This window comes from Octopus sinensis, linkage group LG2 (genome assembly GCF_006345805.1).
Source record: "Octopus sinensis linkage group LG2, ASM634580v1, whole genome shotgun sequence".
Classification (NCBI taxonomy): Eukaryota; Metazoa; Mollusca; class Cephalopoda; order Octopoda; family Octopodidae; genus Octopus; species Octopus sinensis.
The window spans coordinates 194,012,728-194,037,854 of record NC_042998.1 but is presented as its reverse complement, the minus strand read 5'-3'; the positions used below and the strand labels follow the sequence as shown (position 1 = coordinate 194,037,854).

Below are 25,127 nucleotides of genomic sequence, written 5' to 3'. Positions count from 1 at the left end.
AGCAGAAGTAACTAACCTTGACGTTTGTAGGTGTTGAAAAGTTTATAATGCTTATAGGTTTACATTTACTACAAGACTGCAAGACCACATGCATCTTTGACAACAAATCAGGCAATCTGCAAATTGAGCAGGTCAGTGGTCTTCTATCTGATGTCCTTCAATTTCCACGTGTTCTATTCAATAAAGGACGATCTTCAACGATCTGATGACACACATGAAGTGAAGGTGACAGGGAAGAAGTAGGTACAACAGTGTACATCTGAATTTTTCGAAAAGGATTCAAAAGTTGGGATCAAAGATGTTTGTGAGGGAGACTTGAGTAGTACCTCTCATGGAGAAAGAGTTACTATACCAACATGTGCAATTTAAATGCCTGCGTCAGTTAATTTTTTTTTTTAATCTACTTTTTCATTACTTTTGATACAACCCTTGTGTGTGTGTGTGTGTTTGTGTGTGTGTGTGTGTGAGCATGCATGTGTGTGTATTTGGTGGTACAAACAGTATAAATAGAACCAAAAACGTGTGTGTGCAATTTTCAATCAACAGGGATTACAAAGTGACCTAAGGGCCTATTTGTGCATTGTAATTTATCCTTGCCCATCAGAGCTAAAATGATCTACATGTTAGGATAAGCAGTAAATGCAACAAAGCAGGAGACAGACTGACCAACACCACACATTTCCAAAAACTCCTGAGGGAGGATGGCTTTCCATATTCTTTCACAAAACCCACACGTCCGAAGATCACATGACTTTTGAAACTGCTACATTTTAGCGAAAAAGCAAGTGTTGCAATCAGTAGAGGGATTGAATATATGACTAGTTCACTCTGAACTCTCCCCCAGGAGGGTCTTAACTAAAAATAGGCCAAGACAAAACAATGACATATGTACATTTCTCATTCCAATCAATAATGAAAATATATGCCTGCAGTCCTGCATGGTGTATAGAATCACATGTAGCAAATGTAATGACTTCTACATTGGAAGTGCCATTAGACATATGGATTAAAGAAAACCTCTATGCTAATGCTTCTGTCAAGAAACACACTCAAAAAATCCAGGTTACCATTGAAGCTACAGAATGAAACAGTGGGAACTTGAGAATAAAAGAAGCTATCTTAATTAGCAAAACCAACCTATATGTTAATAACAGAACCAAACTGCACACAGCTGAGTGGCAACTATAGCAACGCAAAACAATCCTTCATACACATACACACTACAGAACAGAGAATTCCTCCCACAACATCATTTCTCCAAAGATTTCCTGAAGAAGGAATCCTAACCAGGAAATATTGAACTACAAGATAAATGTACAAATCATTGACTTGTATTATTTCTTATAAAATGCAATGTTTTGGTTTTATAAAAAACTAGCAGTATCGCCCGGCGTTGCTCAGGTTTGTCTTGACCCTTTAGAATTGGAATTTTTGAAAAGTAAAAATGTTGCATTATGTAGCTTGTTATTCTCTTTAAGTGAACATTTTTTCTGGTTGAAATACACCAAAAAATAGCGACACAGCAGTCAAAAAATCGTAAAAAATAGGGATTTTCATAGAAAAAAGTACCTTTTTGATGTAAATAATTTTTGGTGTTAACTTGGTCCGATTTGAATTTTATCTTCTACGGAATGAAGAGTAAGCCTTCTTCTATCATACTTTCAATTTTGGTCAACTTGCGCCGCAGGGTCTCGGAGGAGATAGTGTTAGTTGAAGGCTACCAAACCTGCCATACACAGACAACTTCAGCTTTATATATAGAGAGATTAATTAAAAACACTTATATATAACACACACTCAAACATACATACATAATTTCAGTTTTCAAATATCATTTCAATGGGTGGGGAGGGAAGAGGCAATGTAACATGTTAAAACATGAAGCAGCATTCTAAAAAGTTAATAAAATTGCTGATTCAAAAAACTCTTGGAATTGCTACAAATGTCTTATGTAAAGTGTAAAGTAAAATGGACCTTTGGCAGTTTCAGCAATGAGTATGCAATTTTTGAAATATCATGTATGTTAAGGGTAGAGGCACCTGAACCCCAAATACAGTTCTCAGTGTCATTGTGATAAGGCTGGACATTTTAAATTACAAGTATAATCCATCACACAGGCATCCAAACAGCTTTTGTCTCCTCAGTTTCACTCATAATGTTTGGCTGAATCAGCAGACTTGGTAAAAAATGAAGATATACAAATGGATCAAATCAAAAACCTCATTATAGCAGAGTGAAATCCCTTACCATTTTATTATTCTACTTGCATAAAAGTGCATAGTATGGTAGAGTTGCATTGTAAAGACTTGGTTTCTCATTAACAAAAGGAAATACTTCAAACCTAATCAGGTGAATCATTACAAAGCTCATCTAAGACCAGCGTTTAAAAGCTGCTTAGATATGTAGGGTGGAGCAGATAATACATACTATCATCCTAGACTCCATCCAAAAGAACGTAATTCAACTGACTGATTGGCAAAGCTTCTCTCATCCATGTGCTGTCTCTTCTCCCTCTCTCTTCCACAGCTACAACTATGGCCTCTACCCTTTTAAACTAGGCTCACTTAATCTATCTACTATTTCTTCTCCCAAACACTGCATTACCCTCCCCTGAATGCCAAACCTGTAGAATACTTCTAGACTCAGAGTAATAGGAGATGTTATGTTCTCTAAGTTTAGAAATAAATATTTCTAGTTCTAATCCAGTACAGTACTTTGTACACATCCAGAAATACAGCAGCTCATAAGGGTCAAAAATGAAGTCAATCAGAATGTAGTATTACTATTTTACTTGTTTCAGTCATTTGACTGTGGCCATGCTGGACTTATTTTTTGTAAGCCTAGTACTTATTCTATCAGTCTCTTGTGCTGAACCGCTAAGTTATGGGGGCGTAAACACACCATCATCGGTTGTCAAGCGATGTTGGGGGGACAAACACAGATACACAAACATATACACACACATACATATATATATACATATATACAACAGGCTTCTTTCAGTTTCTGCCTGCCAAATCCACTCACAAGGCTTTGGTCGGCCCGAGGCTATAGTAGAAGACACTTGCCCCAGGTGCCACACAGTGGAACTGAACCCAGAACCATGTGGTTGGTAAGCAAGCTACTTACCACACAGCCATTCCTACGCCTATATTATATTAGTAAATATTTCTAAATAGCTCACCTATAAAAATGAGGTCAGCGGTGAGAAAAATTATAATCTCGTATTTCTTCTATTGTTGTCAGGTAGGAAACTTGCAAGAAAGAAATATTGAATTGACTTCCTCATATGACGAGAACTTATACTAAAAAAAATTGTATAGCAAAGTCTAGGCAGTCTTGGTGAGTTATACTAATTTATGATACTCCATCCATAAGTATGATACTAATTTATGTTTCTTTTACATCTAGGAAATAAGCTTCTCAGCACAAAACTCTAGTTCCCTAGTAGTACCTTTAATACATTGGTATCAGTGGACATTCTCTGCCTGGATCAAAGCAAGCCAACAGTAGATTTATTAGAATCATTTCCAGAAACAGTGATTTTCACAAAGGTACAAGTCCTTACATTTGGTGGAGAGTGCTGATGGCGGCAGTTAATCTTGAAATAGAGCCAAGTCAGCTTCAGCAGATTTTGAACTTGGAATATAAAGATGGATGAAAAGCCACTACCATGTTCAAGGACTGCTCCTGGGCCTTGTTAAAGCTCATTGCAAAGCTCAGTTTCAACAGGAATTGCAGGTGCTTGTACTGGAAAGGCATATCTGAAGGAATAAGTGGAATTCTAGGAATGAATACAGGCTCACTGCTTGCTTTACCAGTCAAAATTGTTGTCTCCTAGACTATTGACATCACCATCTATATTATAAGTTGTGTGCCATTGCAAAGCTTTGGTGCATCGAGGTTTTGAAGCGGCATAACCGGTGCCCCAAACTTGAGGTGCAAGTTGTGAGGTGAGAGGCCAGGTGGTGTTAGACTATTCAAGAATTCAACTGGATAATTCACAGCTTCATCAACGTTGAGTACAGTGTCAATGGAATTATACATGTGACGCTCACCTAGCAACTGTTCCAGAAGTTTAAAGTTCAAATCATCAACTGCCACATTTTTTAGAGCTAAAATGGCACAGGTTTTCAGCCAGTTGTGGTCTGTAAACTGATTCCTCCGGTTAGAAAACACCTTATTCATTAGTTCCTTTAAATCAGATACCATATGTCCAAAATTGATCAAGGATATCCCCCATTGAATCCAACCAGATGGTGAGTCAAGATGCGATAAGTCTGTTCACCCTATGTGAAAGGCCTCTCCGAAAAGATACAAAAAATATGTGTCCCATATGACATCAGGACAGTATTCAAAAGTATTACAACACTTCACAAATATCTCCTTTGAGTAAAACCACCAATAGAAGAGAATATGACCCAAGACTGTGTGTACTCCATCCCATGCAGCTGTGGTAGGTTATACAAAGGCGAAACATGCTGCCCCCTCGAAATTTTGATAGACAAACATCGCAAAGCTGTGACACGAGGAGATATTGATAAATCAAGTATAGCTGATCATGTATGGAAAAATGGAGACCACCTCCCCCTATGGGATGAAGTTAAAATGATAAATGGAAAATACGAAAACTAAAAGAAGCAGCACACATGTTAGGACACAACAACCCCCTAAACAGACCGAGTGCAGATATGAGTAGCATATGGGAACCAGTATTAAGGAAGGATAGGAAAATGTTAGAATTATAAGTCCTAAAATTCACTCCATAATTGCCCGCGGGCATATGGCGTAGTGGTTAAGGGCACAGGCTACTAACCCCAAGATTTTGAGTTTGTTTCCAGGCAGAGACCTGACTAATAATATCAACAAAAAATACTTTAGAAATGAGGAGCCAGGTTCGAAATTTCCCCAAGACACCTGATGAAGGCTGGAGAGTATATCAGTCGAAATGTTGTGTTAACAACAAACAAGATGAGGACAAATATACATCAAACGTAAATAAAGTAACCAATAACAGATATAAAAATCCAATGTTTCCAGTACATTGACAAAGGAAAAAAAATTACAAAAACAAATTACAAATAAAAACACTGATATTAAATTATCATAAGTTTGAAACAAAGTTTTATTGTGATAATGAAGATGTCAAAAAAAAAATAAAATAGAAAATAAAACTGAGAAATGTGAAATACTGAGTGATATAGAAATGTAACAATGTATACAGACTGCTGTTTATATATAAGTATTTCCCATATTGTAGACACAGCGGAGTAAATAGAGAGCATAAAGGTTGTTTTATACTAGTAACCATTTCTAATGATATCATGTTGGCAATCTTCAGTGTCATTTTCAATATCTAGAATTTTTCTCAAAAACATTGAAATATTATCTACATATTTTCCTTATATACATAGGTATTATATATCTATCTACTATATATATATATACACACACATGCACATATATATGCATACATACATATACATGTATATAAATACTTAGATACACGCACATATATATATATATATACACATATACATGTCTATACATATATGTGCATATACACATATATACATACACATATGCATATACACATGTATATACACACAAATATACATATACATACACATATACACACATATATACATATACACACATATATACACATATACAGACATATATATATATTCACGCACATATATATACAAACACACACATGTATATACCATACATACACACATATACAGATATATGTAAATATAACCACATATATACACATATTTATATATATATTATACATACATATATTATATATACATATATAGAAATATTCACATATATATATATAAAAGTATATATTTATATGTATGCAATACATACTATATATATATTATTTACATTATTATATGACTGAACGCCATGCATCCACTTCAAAGTCAGTTTTATCCCTCTCTCTTTCTGTGTATACATACATATATATATATATATATATATACACACACACATATTCTCTTATTGTTTGACTTATTTTAGTCATTTGACTTTGGCCATGCTGGAGCACTGCCTAAAAGAGTTTTAGTCAAAGAAAATGACCCCAAGACTCATTCTTTCTAAGCTTAGTACTTATTCTTCTGGTCTCTTTTGCTGAACTGCTAAGCCTCAGGAACATAAACACACCAACATCAGTTGTCAAGTGATGGTTGAGCGATGTGTGTATATATATATATTATATATATATACACACACACACACACACATATATATATATATATATGTATGTATGTATGTGTGTGTATACATATATGTAAGGTCCAGCCTAAAAACAACACTGATGGAGATTGTAAAAAGGCTGCAACAATCCTATATGAGGGAGAAAGCAGATAAAGAAGCTTGGGTTATAAAAAAACATTAAGTCAAACCCAAAGGCCTTCTTTCATTACGCGAAAGAAACAGCCTCAGTACACTACAAGATAGACCCCTCCTCCAAAAGGATGGCTCCCTCACAGACAGTCCAACTAAGATCAGTGAGATACTGAATGACCAGTTCAAAAGTGTCTTTACCACCCTATTGGAACACAGACAAGTGAATGAACCAGTGGACTTCTTTGCTGCCTCACCTATAACCAGCGAGGCAGTTACAATGGAATACATTGACATTAGCAAAGAAGATATACTGCTAGTCATAGATGAAGTGGACACAAATTCAACTGCTGGTCCTGATGGTTTCCTAGCAATCCTCCTCAAATCGTGTAAACATGCGCTGACAAAACCCCTCCAAATTCTCTTCCAGAGCTTTCTTGCAAATGGCAAACTGCCAAGCAAGCTGAAGGAGGGAATATGCCCTATATATAAAGGGGGAAGTAGAGCAGATGCCCAAAACTATAGGCCTATCTCACTGACTTCACACATCAGCAAAGTCATGGAATGGATAGTCAGAGGGAAACTAATCGCGTTCCTTGAAGAAAATAACTTGCTGAGTGATACCTAGCATGGCTTTCGACCAGATAGGAGCTGCCTGACCCAGCACTTACATTATGACTGGGGAGAGTCATTTTCTTTTTGTGCCTTATAATGTAACACACTCACCAGTAAAATTTCCACTTTTTTCTTATTTTTAATTTCCTAAAATTTTCGTTGCGTCTTGCAACCTTTCCTTTTGTTTTGAGTCAAAACTATTAAAAAGGTTGCAAGACGCAACGAAAATTTTACCAGTGAGTGTGTTACATTATACGGCACAAAAAGAAAATGACTCTCCCCAGACACAACAGAATATGCTTCAACACATGAACTCATATAAAGAATCTTGCAAACCAAATCCAAAAATGAAATATATATATATATATATATATATATATACAGGGGTTGGAGAAAATAATGGAAACACCTAGCATCATAATATTGAAATTATCTATAAAACTGTCAAAAGATTGTTTATTTTTCTGTTTTGATTTATTATTACTGTTGCTTAATCTGTTTTGTTAAAATTGCTGTCTCTTTTTTTTTTTGTGTGTGTGTTTCAGGCGCTAAAGTAACAAAAACAGCCAAAATGTTTGGTGTATCAAGAAGTACTGTCTCGAAAGTAATGACACCCATTGAGAAAGAGGGAAAAACCTCCTTGTTGAAACAAAACTCCAGAAGAAAACCAAAACTTTCAGATAGGGACTGTCAGGCTCTTACATGAACTGTTAGAAAGGACCACAAAAGTACAGCTCCCAAAATTACTACAGAGCTTAATGACCACCTCGAGAACCCAGTTTCCACAAAAACTATTTACAGGGAGCTGCAAAGTTGGACTGGACAAGAAGGCTGCAATCAGAAAACCACTACTTTCAAAAACAAATGTTGCAAAGTGTTTAGAGTAGAGTAAAAACCTACAAAATTGGTTCTAGAGCAGTGGAAGAATGTTATTTTCTAGGACAAGTCATCCGTTACCTTACTTCCACGCACTGGCCAAGTATACGTATGGAGACAGCACAAAGAAGCATTTGACCCAGACTCCTTCTTCCAACTGTCAAACATGAAGGAGGTTCTGTGATGATCTGGGGACTATATTTTGGAAATTCACTGGCCCAATGGTTTCCCTTCATAGCAGAATTAATAGTCAAGTCTATTTAAGTATTTTATCTGATCAAATTCATCCTATGGTTGTGGAACTGTTTCCGGGGGGGAAATGGAATCTTTCATGGTGATAATGCACCAATTCACACAGCTAAAGGAACATTCAAGTGAAGTAGAACATCTTATCTGGCCACCACTGTCCCCAGATCCCTATATTATAAAACATTTATGATGTATTTTAGAAAACAAGTAAGGAGTAGATATCCCCCACCATCATCACTACAAGAACTAGAGACTGTTTTAGCTGAAGAATGAACAAAAATTCTTTTGGAAATAATTCAAACTTTGTGCGGGTTCATACCTCGTAGAATTCAAGCTGTAATTACTGCCAAAGGTAGTCCTACCTCATATTAAAATAAATTTGTTTGAAATTTTAAGTTATTTCCATTATTTTGTCCAACCCCTGTATATGTGTGTGTGTGGATGGATATATATATACACATATATATATGTATCTATAGATACATATATGTATCTATACATACATATATATATATAATATAATATATATATATATATATACATATATATATGTATCTATAGATACATATATGTATCTATACATACATATATATATATATATACATACATATATCTATTATATATACATATATGTATCTATATATATATATATAATATATATACATATATCTATTTATATATACATATATGTATCTATACCTATATATATATATATATATATACATATATCTATTTATATATACATATATGTATCTATATATACATATATATATAATATATATACATATATCTATTTATATATACATATATGTATCTATACCTATATATTATATATATATATATCTATATATACATATATCTATTTATATATACATATATATATATATATAATATATATATATATACATATATCTATTTATATATACATATATGTATCTATATATACATATATATATATATATACATATATCTATTTATATATACATATATGTATCTATACCTATATATATATAATTATATATATAATACATATATTCATATATACCTACATTATATATATATATATTATATATACATATATATGTATAAGTATGCACATATATATATAAATTATATATGTATTTACATGTATATCAATCATCATCATCGTTCAACGGATGTTAAACGATGATCATGATGTATGTATATATATATATATAGATGATAAGAAAATTGGAGAAATAAACAATGAGAAGTGGATTTTTGGTGTATTAATTAAGATGGGACACCAAAGATCCAATTCTCATTGTTGTTTTTATCTCCATTTTCTCATTAAACTATGGTTTACCTTTAAATTACCCACTACCGTATACCTTATAACTAGGACCATATATACTGAGGTAAGAGAGAGAGAGAGACATATATATATATTGAAAGAAATGGCAAGACAACAAAAGAATGAATGAGACCTTGATATTGTTTAAATAGAGGAATTTATCTGTAAATATAATATGTGACAATTATTTTATATATAGCCATTTGGTAGTTTTATCATGGCTACCGAATAATTGTCACTTATTTTATTTACCGATATGTATACTCTTTTACTTGTTTCAGTCATTTGACTGCAGCCATGCTGAAGCACCGCCTTTAGTCGAGCAAATCGCCCCCGGGACTTATTCTATCGGTCTCTTTTGCCGAACTGCTAAGTGACGGGGATGTAAGCACACCAGCATCGGTTGTCAAGCAATGCTAGGGGGACAAACACAGATACACAAACACACACATATATATATAAATACATATATACGACAGGCTTCTTTCAGTTTCCGTCTACCAAATCCACTCACAAGGCATTGGTCGGCCTGGGGCTATAGCAGAAGACACTTGCCCAAGATGCCACTCAGTGGGACTGAACCGGAACCATGTGGTTGGTTAGCAAGCTACTTACCACACAGCCACTCCTGCGCCTGTATATATATATATATATAATATATATATATATATATATAATATAATATGTAGAAATTGACGATTTAAAAGTCTGTTATCAGCATATTGGCATAGAAATAATTTTCTTTTGCCCTTGTTTATAATTTTAACCTTTAAAGGTATTTTTAATATGCTGCCACTTTTTGGGATAAAATATTTTTCTGTAAAAAAACTTCATCCTATATTAGTAGTAGATTTATAACTATTTGCTATAGGGACAGGTAACCACTATAAGCTGTGGTGGAGAACAGTTCACATGTCTGCTGAGGCTAACCAAAGGATTTTATATTAAGATATATCTAGGGTACTTATGTGTACTCATGACTTTTGCTTCGGCTTTTTTCCATGGGCGCTTGTAAGTATTTCATTTATCTCTTTTCGTATTTTCTACTGACGAGGAAAAAATCTATTATGAGATTAATTCCAAAATTGATTCAATATAGAAATAACGAAGTTTTTTTAAAACCTCTGTTGGCTAGCTTTCCCCGATTTCAGCACAACATATTTCTGTAGTGGGTATATAATAATATGTGGAAATTGACATTTTAAAAGTCTGTTATCAGCATATTGGCATTGAAATAATTTTCTTTTGCCCTTGTTTATAATTTTAACCTTTAAAGATATTTTAATATACAGCCACTCTTTTGATGAAATTTTTTTCTGTAAAAAAATCTTCATCCTATATTAGTGGTATATATATATATATATATATATATATATATATAAACATATATTATATATAGATACACACACACATATATATCACATATACTCATACATTTAGATATATATAAGGTTGTCCCAAAAGTTCATAGAAAGTCTTGGAAAATAATGGTCTTTATTTGAGGAATAATTTTTGTTGTTTTTGTTAGTACTTGGCGAGTAAAAATTCAATTTTCGCAAGTGTTTACGAACTTTTGGGACAACCTAATATATATATATATATTATATATATATATAATATATATATATATACACATTTATATATAAATTTACAGTGGCGCCCTTTAATTTAAGAACACTAGTAGATAAATATTAAAATGGCATTTTCTAAATATATTCTAGTTGTAAATCTGAATTAAGAAGCCTTTCAAAACCAGCATATAAATATTAAATTAAAAATAAACTTTATTTTGTGTAATTTATCTTGCCACTGAATTGAAGAGTGATCTCCCAAATTTTGGGGGATCTTTTTGCCGTATTGACTAACATAAAGGTAGAGTAATTTGTGTGCTGTTACAATATTTAGGTTAGTCAATAGTTGTGATGGGTCAGAGACAAAAGTTAACACCAGAAACCAGAGTGAAGATCGTTCAGGCTTAGTAGGCTGAAATAGTCATACAAAACTATTTTAAATGAAGTTGGATGAGCTAAAACAGCTGTCTACATTGCTCTCTGTTGTTATAAAGAAACTAATGATTGCAAAGACAACTCTGAACCTGGGCAACCAAGAAAAACAATGGCAGGAATGGATAGATATACTGATAGACTGTCCCTAAAAAATGTAAAATGACTGCTGTTGACATTTTTGGAAGAAATTCAGCAAAAATATGGACTTACCATAAAATGCTGTTTCAAAGAATTTGGACTTCTAGGAAGAGTCTCTTGGAAAAAGTCATATATTTCTTTTAAAAAATCAACATGCCTGAATACAGTTTGCAAAAGAGTAAGCCAGCAGATCGGTCGAATGTGTTGTCGGACAAGTCAAAGCTCAACTTGTTTAGCAGTGATGGCAGTAAGTATGTAAGAAAGCATATAGGCAAAGAATTATTAGGAGCACTCCATCGGTTACGACGATGAGGGTCCCAGCTGATACGATCAACGGAACAGCTTGCCCATGGAATTAACGTGCAAGTGGCTGAGCATTCCACAGACACGTGTACCCTTAACATAGTTCTCGAGGAGATTCAGCGTGACACAGAGTGTGACAAGGCTGGCCCTTTGAAATACAGGTGCAACAGAAACAGGAAGAAAAAGTGAGAGAAAGTTGTGGTGAAAGAGTACAGCAGGGTTCACCACCACCTCCTGCCTGTGCCTTGTGAAGCTTTAGGTGTTTTCGCTCAATAAACACTCACAATGCCCGGTCTGGGAATCAAAACCGCGATCCTACGACCGTGAGTCCGCTGCCCTAACCACAGGGCCATTGCGCCTCCACAGGCAAAGAATACCATCCAGAATGCATCCAACCTACAATTAAGCATAGTGTTGGGGTGCATATCTGGAAAAGGCATCGGTCCTATAATCTAAATCAAGGGCATTATGGATAGTAAGTTCCTATCTAGAAATATTGGATAAAACTATGTTTCTATATGCCCGAAAGAATTTGGGGTGATCTTGGGTAGAGCTGTGCAAAGTAGTAAGCCAAAAAATAAGGATGATTTCTGTAACATTATTAGCCAAAATTGGGGAAAAAATCTCAGGAACAGTGATAAATGCTTTGAACAATTCTATGTTTCGCAGATGCAAAGCTGTGTTAAGTAATTTTGGATACCCAAACAAATACTGATTGTGTGAGCTTATTACTATTTTTTGTTGATCTCAGAATAAATTTTTTTTAAGCAAAAAAATGAAATTTTACAAATCGTTCTTAAATTAAATGGCTCTATAAATTAAGATAATTAAGCTCTATTTTTAATTTTAAATTAATATGTTGATGTTATGCTGTAAAGTTGTATACAATATTAAAGTTTGTGAAATTTTCTTTATTTTGATATACATCTTAATTCACAATTTACAACTTGAATGTATAAAAAATGCTATTTTAACAATAGTATACAAGCGTTCTTAAATTAAATGGCACCACTGTATATTTATATCTACATATATACATACATATACACATGTATTTATATACAAACATATATATATATATATATACATACACACACACACAAATATACATATATATACACACATATATTTATACATATATATATATATATATATACACATATTTATATACATATATTTATATACATATATATATATATATATATATACACATATATTTATATACATATATATATGCATATATTTATATACATATATATGCATATATTTATATACATATATATGCATATATTTATATACATGCATATATATATACATATTTATATACATATATGCATATTTACATACATTCATATATATGCATATACTTATATACATACATATATATATACACATACACACTGAATGTATATATATATATATGTGATTTTATAAATAATTTGATGGAATTTTTTTCATACCATCACATGATTACAACTAATGATAGTCTGTACAGTTTATCCTTTCCAAATGATGGGGATGAGGGAAGGAAAAAAAAAATCAATCATTTGAATTATTGTGTTTAACGAGTTCAGTACAGAACAATGTTGATGTTATGAAAAACTATATAAGGGTTTCATTAAAGTATTTTTACATGGCTTATTGAGAGGAGGGAGGGTATTGCTCATGTATTTTTGCAGGGTCTCTGAGACTGTTGGCAGAATGTTATCCTCAGATAGAAAACCTGGCCTGAATGCATGAAACGGAATGGATTCAACTAAGTCACCCAATAGCCAGGTGAGGGTATAAAATTGGTACGCTTAATCTTAGATGGCTGATTAAGTGTGTGCCATCTAAGAACAGGAACCGTCTCTCCGATGGGCTTCCACACAGTTTCCATCAACTGTACAAGGTTTTGGTCAATCCAATGCTAAGTTACTTGTTTAATTACAGAAGATCAATACTTTACTCTTTTACTTGTTTAAGTCATTTGACTGCGGCCATGCTGGAGCACCACTTTTAGTCGAGCAAATCGACCCCAGGACTTATTCTTTGTAAGCCCAGTACTTATTCTATCGGTCTCTTTTTGCCGAACCGCTAAGTGATGGGGACGTAAACACACCAGCATTGGTTGTCAAATGATGGTGGGGGGACAAACACTGACACACAAACATACATATATATATACATATATACAACAGGCTTCCTTCAGTTTCCGTCTACCAAATCCACTCACAAGGCATTGGTCGGCCCGAGGCTATAGCAGAAGACACTTGCCCAAGATGCCACACAGTGGGACTGAACCCGGAACCATGTGGTTGGTAAGCAAGCTACTTACCACACAGCCACTCCCGCGCTCTTCTGGATTTGTATTATCTTTTTCATAACAAATATCCACGAAGGAGAAGCTCGGTATCAATGATCCAATCTAAGTTATTTTCTAAATCTAATGTGAATGTAATATCAAAAAAAAAAGAAAAAAAAAAGGTAAAAGTAACAATGATGATGATGATGATAGTTTCGGTTTAAAATATTTTACAGAATGTTAACATTTAAGTCCACAAAACGTTACTATTCTGTTACATTTCTGAGACACACGACAACAGGTAACATTCATCTAGTGTTGATGTAATGTTCATCTCGAATGCAAAACTATACATCACAAAAGCGAAATGAAGAACTGGATATTTTAACATTTAACATAAAGAACGGAAGTGGCCTTACACAGAAGAGGGAAGCTGGGAGACTAAATAACATTATGACAAAAAAAAAAATTGAAAAATAAAAGAAAAAAAACCCACCCATTTTTTTTCATCACATAATTCCATCTCTACCAAAGTACTTTCGATTAATCAATAAAAATATAGATTATTATTATGTATATATATATATATGTTTTTATATGTTTGAAACAAATATTAACTTTTTAACTAGTAATTGATTGCCAAACACTCTGTGAAAGAGTAGCTTGATAACAATTGCAAACGTTTGGTTGGTTGCAGAGCTTGGCATCTGGACTGCAAGTTTCACCACCAGTGACACTATCAAGCTTCGTATGTAATTAAGATACGAAAATATTGAACATATTTAAACAAGCATTAAGGAGGAAAAAAAAAAAAAAAAACATTCATCAACTCTGTAGTAAGAAAACTCAGTGATTCAATAATTTATGAGATCTTATTCTCAGTGAACATACAAGATTATTATAAGCTAATGACATATAAGGCATAATTCAGTTTGTAGGGTACTTTTTTTTGCCACACACATGAAAAGGTGGCAAATTCATTTGCAAATCTCTGTCTCACAGGAAATTTTGAAGTATCAAGATTTACACAAAAGAGATGATAGTTTCTTGTAAGCAAATTAGTTTATCTAAGGAAACGATTTTAAAACAAACATGACATTTATTTCCCAAATACTACGTTTAGTTCTGAAAATCCAGATACAACACACACATGCACGTAATCGCATAAACAAATATGCAAGCACAAAAGTAAACATAAGGCACTCTGTTAAATGTATTGATGTAATTCGTGGCCCAACTCCACTTTCACGCAGTCATTTATAATCCTAACTCTTCATTTGCTGTGGAAAGAAACAAATAAGGAGAATGGTTAACTGTCTAATAAATACATGCAAGAGACTCTTTGTAGTTGCTTGTAATTTACACCAAAAAAAAACACTAAGAAAGGAAATAACCTCCGATATTCCTTTTCACAATGAAAAAAAAAATGTTACTTTTATTTATCTTTGCCAGCACTATAAGTATATATTTTAAAGGTAACAAAGATAACTGTACAAATGTTTCCCTTAATGCTCTTTTGTCAAAGTTAAACAATTCATTTTCATTTTCATCTAGTTTCAGCTCACGAGCTGAGCTGTGGCCATGCTGGGGCACCGCCATTCGGTGTTGCTACATGATTTTACTTCACGAATGCTTTTTAGCAATTGACATTTTGGTGCATGAGAGAGTTCTATGCAGCTGCCCTCATCTGCACCTCCTGCCGTGAAGTTGGTTCATCTGGGACACCTGACAGGAAGAGATCCAGCTTTATTTTAAAGACATCCGCATCCACCCCATGCAGGTCTCTCAGGTCCTTCAGGAGGATATTGAAGAGCTGTGGACCTCTGAAGCCCAGGCTATCACAGTATCTTGTCCTACATCTTGATGGCAAACTTGGAGTCCTGTTGTAGTATTTCAAATTCATTAAATATGTTTACATTTAAAGAAATACATATTTGTTATGATAAGTAATGTTGAAATAGTTAATCCATTCAGAAACTCCAGGAATTTATATGCTGCTACTTAACATCAGTTTTTGTAGCATTAAGTGAAAAGAAACAAATCTTCCCTTGGACAAAATGTCACAGGAAACTTTCTTAGATGTTCTTATAATTTCTCCCAGCATCTAGGTGAACTGAGGCACATGGAATGAAATAATCTTCTCCAATAGATAATAGAATACCTGCAATGGATTTGTATACACAACCAATCAGAGTGGCAGGCCAAATTACCAAACCAATTTCCCATGTCAGGAGATTATCTGAACATTTATCAAACATTTCAATTTTTTTTCTTTTTCAATAGAGATAGAGTTCTTGGATGATTTGTTCTTTGTTGAGACAAAAACATGACAAATATTTGAGTAACTTTTAATCTAACCTTGGACTATTGCTCTCAATTCTGAGATGTCTTCATAAAAGTCCTCCTTCAGAACACTCACTATCATGAGCTGAAGTAAGTTAAAACAATTCATTTCAACTACCCCTACCAACCAAAGCTAAGCTATAGAATTCTTTACTTTTCAAATCTATATCTATAGTCGTAATCCAAGACTGAATTATATTATATACTAATTTGAAGTAAGAAATTAAATAAATGAAATCTTTGCAAATCTAGTTAGGGTAATATGCCACAACTATTTATCTTAATAAAATCAGATCATAATGAATAAAGGATCATTGAATAGCTTCTACTCAAGAAAGAAAAGCAGCTACTAAATTATTCAATAAAAATAAAAAAGAAATATTTTAGAAAATTATTTTGGAAACTTAATGTATAAGTATGTGGCAGAAGTAATGCAAAATTTAAGCAAATCCTTTTTTGTAAGTACTTTTTCTAATCTAATTTCCAATTTTTACGTCATAATCCTTAAATATGTTGGTAGTTAATCAAACCAAATTTTGCTGTGGCTTGCTATAGTATAAAAGGAGAAACAAAACCTCAGATCTCAGATGCAATTTGTTAAATAATTTTGATTGCTCTGACAAGATTATCCAATAAATATTTTTAAGACAGATATATCAGAAAAGAAAACAAACCAGAAGTAGAGAAATAAAACATATATTTTTAGCTCTGAAAAGCAACCACAACTCTCTTGTTACTGTATTTGCAAAATGATAGAAAATTTTCCACAATGGTCCAGCAAACAAGCATTCAAAGAGATGAACCACTTTATATGGTTTACTAAATGTGCTATTAAGAAAATCAGTATTTCAAATGGAGAGTGCACACCCTCATACACACGTATGTGTATGTGTGTATATATATATATATATATACATGCACACACACACCATAATCCCTGGTGCTTGGCACAAGGAAAATTTATAGTATATATACATCCCCGTAGTCTTTGATCTAAAGACTGGTTGGCAGAGATAGTAACTGAGAAAAAGAATGAAAAGGACACAAACTGGGTTTAAGAAAATCATCATTTATATATAACCTTTGTGTTAAAACGATTTGCAGACTTAAAGTGCATATAAATAAAATATACACATACATTATGTTTATATATATATATTTTACATGCATACACTTATGACCCTCCTAAATAAACATGAAGTATGTTATTAGATGAATTGTTATTATTAGCATTATTATGATCTAGTTGTCATGTACAGATATTATTTGTAAATATGCATTCACTCCATCACACATACACAGCCAACACTATACATTACATATATGTATACATACACACACATATATATATATATATTATATATATATATATATATATATATATAAAATGCATTTGTATATTTACACACTAATACACATTATTTGTGCATGTGAATGTATCATGTATACAAAGACACACACACAAACAGACACACACATACATACACATATGTATATGTATACAAATGCTAGGATATTTAGGAGTGGAATAATTCTTCAATTAAAAAAAAAAAAGAAATGCTACTGTAATGTAGGAATCCACTAAGGCTGCGCTTTTCTGATTTTCTTTCAAAAACCCCTTTCTTCTCAGATTTGTCATTTATGAATTCTAAGAGTAACTCTTTCCTTTTTTGTTTGTTTGTTTGGATGCTGTTGTTGTTGTTATTGTTGTTTCCCTTGTATGTATTGTATGTGTGTGCGTGAATGATTTTTTTTCTTCTTCCCCAAATGAGAAATGAATAACCAATGACACTGCTTAAATGTTTCAAACAGATGATTACTACTACTCATAATTCGACAGATAAATAAAGTCCTTTTTTTTTTAACTTTGTTCAACCTCTTGCGATATTGAATATTATAGTACAGTTTTTTTGTTTTTTTTTGAGGAAATTGTATTTTGTTTTGCTTTCTCTTGTTGCTGAATGTTTTAATTTATAATCTTAATGGAGTGATAACTATTCATATAAAAATTTGTTATGTGTATGTATGTGTGATTATCTGAATATGTGCATCTATTTGTGTGTATATGTATATACATACAGACATACATATACATATGTGTATATATATATACATACAGACATACATATACATGTGTGTATGTATGTATATATATATATATATATATATATAAAGTATATATGTATGTATGTATGTATATATATATACACACATAAATATATATATATACATATATGCAAATGTGTGTGTATGCATAAATGTTGTGTGTGTATGTATGTGTATATACATATATACACACATATGCATACACATATACATAAATCCGTGCGTATGTATGCTTTTATTATATTATACACACTCATACACATAATTCTTCAACACTTCAATCTAGTTCTGAATTTTACCAACAACAGTTAAAAGGAAACAAAGCATTTTAATGGCTGGTGATCAGATTTTTAAAGAAAGAAAATACTGTCTTTTCTCCTTCATACTCAAGTTACTTTCAGAAACAGCTTGATTTGTTTTTCCTCTAGGTTTTGAGATTTTCTTCTTTTACTTCTTAAGAAATGTCTTTTGCTTATTTCACTTTGTAGTTGGTATTGACTGTGATTGTGATGAAGTTGTTGATGTGTTCACTGATGTCGAATTGGATTCTGTTGTAACACTTACAAATGTGGTAGCAGTAACTGGGGTAGGTGAAGGATCTGGCACTTTAGTTACCCGCCTTGATGCTGAAGGAAATGATAAGGTTGAATTGGAGACCAAGCCCCGTGTGGGAAGGCGCCGGAGTGCATTTTTATGCTGCATGTCCCACATGGTTTTTGGCTTGTTCAATGGCTTTGTTGATGTTTTCGACATAACTGAAGACACAGCGGGCTTCGAATGTGATGTTGAAATATAAGATGAATGTGATGACGATGATTGTGACGATGAAATCACTTGTGACAAAACTGGGTGAGAAACTCTGAAAAATTCTTTATGGGGAGTGGATCCTTGGCTTGATGAATTAGAATTGCTAGAATTTGGTGATACAAGGATCATATCATTATTTTCATTAAACATCACAGTCATCACCGTATCAGATGCAGTTGAAGAAGAGTTAACAGCAACTTCAGGTCCTGAAATGCTTGGCATCTGAAGATTGTCTTCCATCTTGATGTCTCTAACAGTACATCGAACAGTTTCCACAGGAATTTCTTTCTTCAGTTTCGGTGGTTCAGAAAACTGGTCAGGTATGGGTTTTTCCTCTGTAACAGCAATAGTACTAACTGCTTTTAATGTCTCGTCAATAGATGCAGCATTGTTAGAATTTGGGGATTTTTTCAAATTATCAGTAGATAACAACTTATTGGTATCATCTTTGTTATCAGGGGTACTACTGGTAGTGTTACTATTATTACTGGCTTTTATTGGAGTGCTCTCCATCATAGTCTCTTCCTCTTCATCATCATCCCAAGTGAAGGGTTGAGCATCAGGATCCTTCAGAGGTTTACGAACCCAGGACTGGTGCTGTTTGTCAGGATCAGTTGCTGGTTCAAACTGCTCTGCAGAAGGAGTTGGATCTGATAATGTTGGGGAGGGAAGATTTTTTGTCAGTAATGTAGATTCTCTCTTTTCAGGACTAGGTGTCATAATTGCTTTTTGTATTTCAGGTAAAGCTTTCATAATTGCAGGAGATTGAGTAACGTCGGTGGCTATTCGCAACCTTTTCAAGGGTGGTGAGCCTTGTTGGCCGACCATCTTGGCAATTTGGTTAGGATCACTGACAACTTTGAGCATACCGTCTTGCTCAGTAAGAACAAGTGTCTTGACAACACCACTACCACTGCTGGCTTGGCTAGGTTCATGACGGCGCTTCAGTACTGTCTGGGAACGATCAATTTTTTTCCCCTGGTATCCATAGTAATTGGACATTTCTGGAGGAGAGGTATATTCAGATGAAGACACACTAACAATGTAATATTCTGGAGAGCGAAAATCAATATCTTTGTGAGAAGTCAAATGACATTTTGTGTCAGACCAATAGTAACTTGAATAATTACATAACTTACATCTAAATCGGTCTAAGCCTAAGTGCTTAGCTGCATGTCTTTTAAGATGTTGTAAGTAAGAAAATGATTGATTACATTCCAGACAACGGAGAGCCTGAAAGTCAGATATTTCTTCAATCTTACGATTTTGTGTACATAGCTGAACATGACGCTCAAAATGTTGCCGGACTGAGTAGTACCTTTTACAAGAATAACACTGAAAATTACCAATTTTTGTAAGCTCTGATTTGAAAATTTTGCTTGGTGTCTGGCACAGTTTTTCTAAATTAGTGACAGTTGACTTAACACATTCAGAGGGTTTTCCAGGTGTTTTTGAGACCCAGAAAGTTTCTAACTTTACAGGTTGTATTAAATTAACATCAACGCAATGTTCCATGTCTCTGTTTGCAGCACTCTGTGATTCCATATAGTTAGAATGCAAAGCAGCACCAGTCATAGGAGCTGGTCTGTTATCACCCAACAGCTCGCTGTTACTTGCTGCCTTAGGACCAATGTCGGAACGCTCTCCAAGCTTATGATCTATTTTACTTTTATACGACACAATTTTGGTGAAGGTTTTTGGTCGACCTCGAGGTTTTTTGTTTTTAGTTTCTTTTACAGAAACTGTAGTTCGTTTCTTACATGTCTTCACATGAAGTTTGATAGTGGCCTTTTTCCTAAATGTTTTAGAACAGAAAGAGCACTTAAAAAGCATGCGCCGAGTACTCTCGATTTCTTTTTTGTGTACCACTTCAACCACAGATGTTTTGCGAAGTTTTGTTTGTATCTTTTGTATTTGATGACGTTTCAGGCCATGAGCTGAGCGTAAATGGCCAATGAGGCCTGAAAAATATCGAAGGATCTTAGGTTTCCTTCTGCAATAAGGACATTTATAGTTCTTCTCAGGCACTGCGTCCTCACTGCTTCGCTCAGACCGTTTGACAGCTTCAATGACGGGGAATGAAGCAGACATATCTTGTTCATCAACCCAGCAGTTCTTCATTAAATTCCTCCACATAGGAAGTAGCTGCTTATCTTTGAGGAAATGTGGGTCTCTTAAATGCAAAATAAGATCAGAGAATGATTCAAGGCGAGTTTCCTTTTGGCAAATAGGGCAGACAAAATGTCCTTTTGATTCTGCCAAATGCTTGGACATATGATTAGCAAGCTTAGTCATGTTGGTCAGCTCGAGACCACAATCTGGACAACGCAATCTGTTTCTTAACTCATATCTCTCTGGATCATTCAGATCTTTATTGTCCAGATCCAGCTCTCCAGAAGGTTTTGACTTATCAGATGCAGCATCCTTCTCAGTTGCACCAGGTCCTTCAGCACCTTTTTCAGATTGGTCCTTTTTGTCCTCATTGGCATCTGGGACAGTGTTTAATTCATTTGTCTTGCTTGCTGGATCCTCTACTTTTGGTTGGGATTGTGTCTTATCCTTGAAGCGCTGATAAGCATCCAAAACACCAGCAATTAAAGGATTCAGCTTATCTGAAGCATCATTCTTATTGTCTTCATTAACATCCTTTAATTCCGATGTGTTTGGAATGCTAATATTTTGGGGTTCATTAAGCACTTTGGAATTTGAATCTTGATTCAATCCAATTTTCTTATCTGCATCTTTATTTTCAACAAGTTCTTTCTGAATTGTAGCCAGTTTCTTATCACTTGGCTCAGTCTGATTGGCAGTAGAAGCACTGCTTACAGCTGCAACTTGCTCAGTTGTCATTTCAGAGTTGGTAGATGTTTTAGGAAGAACCTCATTGTTTTCTTTCGATTTTCCAGCAGATGCATCCTTTTCCCCGACAACATTGTCTCCTTGCGCACCAGTCTCTTTTGTCAAAAGTACTTTTTTACCGTCTATTATTAAGTGACTGTCTTTCGTGTCAGTTGCCATGTCTTTTTTCTGAACACTGCTTTGCTTTCTATCAACAACAGATTTAGTTTCTGTTGCCATGTCTTTCTTTTGAATACCACTATCCTTTTTCTCAACAGATCTTGTCTCAGTGGCCATGTCTTTCTTCTGAACATTGCTCTCTTTCTTCTCAACAGACTTTGTCTCTGTTGCCATGTCTTTCTTCAGAACACTGCTATCCTTTTTCTCGACAGATTTAGTTTCTGTTGCCATGTCTTTCTTTTGAATACTACTGTCTTTTTTCTCAACAGATCTTGTCCCTATTGCCATGTCTTTCTTCTCAACACCACTACCTTTTTTCTCGACAGATCTTGTCCCTATTGCCATGTCTTTCTTCTCAACACCACTATCTTTTTTCTCAACAGATCTTGTCCCGATTGCCATGTCTTTCTTTTCGACACCACTATCTTTTTTCTCGACAGATCTTGTCCCTATTGCCATGTCTTTCTTCTCAACACCACTATCTTTTTTCTCAACAGATCTTGTCCCTGTAGCCATGTCTTTCTTCTCAACAGCACTATCTTTTTTCTCAACAGATCTTGTCCCTATTGCCATGTCTTTCTTTTCGACACCACTATCTTTTTTCTGAACAGATTTTGTCTCTGTAGCCATGTCTTTCTTCTCAACAGCACTATCTTTTTTCTCAACTGATTTTGTCTCTGTTGCCATGTCTTTCTTTTGAACACCACTATCTTTTTTCTCAACAGATTTCGTCTCAGTTGCCATATCTTTCTTCTCAACATTACTTTCTTTTTTCTGAACAGATTTTGTCTCTGTTGCCATATCTTTCTTCTGAACACTGCTATCATTTTTCTCAGCAACAACCACTCTTTCTTGATTTGAAGTCTGTTTCGTCTCAGTAGCAACAGTCTTCTTTTCAACAATGACAACTTTTTTTCCAATCGCAAAAGGTTTTTCATGGTGACTGGGAGATTTGGTCTCAGTAGCCACAACTTTTTTTTCGGGTATAGAATCTTTTTTCCTAGTAACAACGCCACTTTTCTCTTCATTCACAACAACATTATTTTCCTTATTTAAATTAACATCATCTTTCTGAGAAGTTGTATCTGTTTTATCAGAAACAGTGTTCTTGTTCTCAATGGTAGCAGCAACACTTTTTTCCTTTACTTGACCACCATCTTTGTTCTGTTGAGTAGCAACATCATTTTTCTTGGCGGAAACATCATTTTTCTTGGTGGAAACAACATTTTTCTCAGCTACTGTATCTTTTTTCTGAACAGTTGCATTGTTTTGTACAAGATTATCTTTTTGCTTCATTGTGCTAGCTTCCTTCTTGTCATCTATTTCCATTTTTTCAAGAGAACTCCCTTTCTGGTTAGATAGATTCTTCGCTACGACTGATCTTGTTTCAACGGTGACATCCATTTTCTCAACGCCACCAGAAGTTTCATTGCTGACATCCATTTTTTCATGGCCATCTTTCAAATTAGTATTTACTTTTCTAGGAGGAGCATGTCTTTTTTTATCCGAACTTTCTTTCTTTGGGGTCAAACTCCCCCGTTTTTCAGGTTCTTTTCTGTGAGGGGTACTTTTCTCCGAAGAGCTGCCTTGTTTTTCTTTCGCAGAAATACTTTCCCTTCTTTCCCTTCGATGTTGGGATGTTTCTCGCTTTTCTGAAGACAGGTCTTTCTTATGAGTTATCTCTCTCTTTTCAGACGAGCTATCTCTCTTATGAACAGAGCTATCTCTTTTATGAGAAGAGCTGTCTCTCCTGTGAGAAGAACTTTCCCTTCTATGGCTGCTACTATCTCTTTTCTGTGGAGGGCTGTCCCGTCTATGACTGCTGCTATTTCTTTTCTGTGGTGTTGTGTCTTTCTGTTCTGATAGACTTTGGCGTTTTGTTGTAGAACTATCTCTTTTATCACTGGTACTATCTTTCTTGTGGACACTGACATTTTTCTTTTGAGCACTGCTCTCCTTTTTATGGCTACTGTCTTGCTTTTGAGAAACGGTGTCTTTGTTGTCTTTCTTTGAAACAATACTATCCTTTTGTTGTACATCTCTTTTACGGGAATTCCGCAGTTTCATGGGATCGTTATTTTCAACAGGTATTACTTCTTTAGGTGACACTGCAGGAGGTTTTACCTGACTGGTTTCAGAAGATTCTGCTTTACCTTTTGATTTTGGAACAGTCTTGGATATTGTCTTGTCTGGTGATGGTTCTTTAGTTGGAGGAATTTCCTCAGACTTTTCCTTAGTGGTTGGTCTAGAATTTTCACTGGTAGTTTTGTCGATTTCTTTTTCTTTTGTCGGTACAGGAACATCAAAGCTAATGAGATACTGAAGGCAGTTGGCTTTTTTGTGATTGAGGAAGCTTTGCATAACGCGAAACAAATTTCTACAGACTTTACATTCCAATATGATATCACACTCATAACTGAGGCAGTGCTTTTCTTCAGGTTCTCCATCCTGGACAGTGGATAGCATCTGCTCAATTACACTGTCTGGTTTTCTTTGGACGGTAGACCCCTTTGAAGGAGGTAACTCACATGCTTCACTCATGATGAATAAATATCTGAAACATAATGAGAATAATTAAAATGATATAAAAATTAAATAAATGAATAAATAACATTTTCTATGGTATAAGTCTGTACAATAAGCATGAGAAGGTAACATCATCATTGTTTAACATCTTGTTTTTCCATGTTAACAAAAAAACATTACA

The 25,127-nt window shown here is 34.2% G+C and overlaps 2 protein-coding genes across 3 annotated transcripts in view; both read right to left on the bottom strand.

Annotated features, from left to right (window-relative positions):
- Positions 1–3,858: 3,858 nt before the first annotated feature.
- LOC115227141 lies at positions 3,859–4,212 on the bottom strand. Its single transcript, XM_029798057.1, has one exon. The coding sequence runs from the start codon at positions 4,210–4,212 to the stop codon at positions 3,859–3,861; it is 354 nt and encodes a 117-aa protein (XP_029653917.1).
- A 14,837-nt stretch (positions 4,213–19,049) lies between these two features.
- The window catches only part of LOC115228118, a 31,616-nt gene continuing 25,538 nt past the window's right edge, over positions 19,050–25,127 (bottom strand). For both annotated transcript variants that reach the window (XM_036500610.1, XM_029798781.2), the window contains one exon: positions 19,050–24,974. In XM_036500610.1, the coding sequence (XP_036356503.1) occupies positions 19,073–24,961 (5,889 nt within the window). In that variant the 5' untranslated portion in view covers positions 24,962–24,974 and the 3' untranslated portion in view covers positions 19,050–19,072. The remainder of the gene's footprint in view (positions 24,975–25,127) is intronic.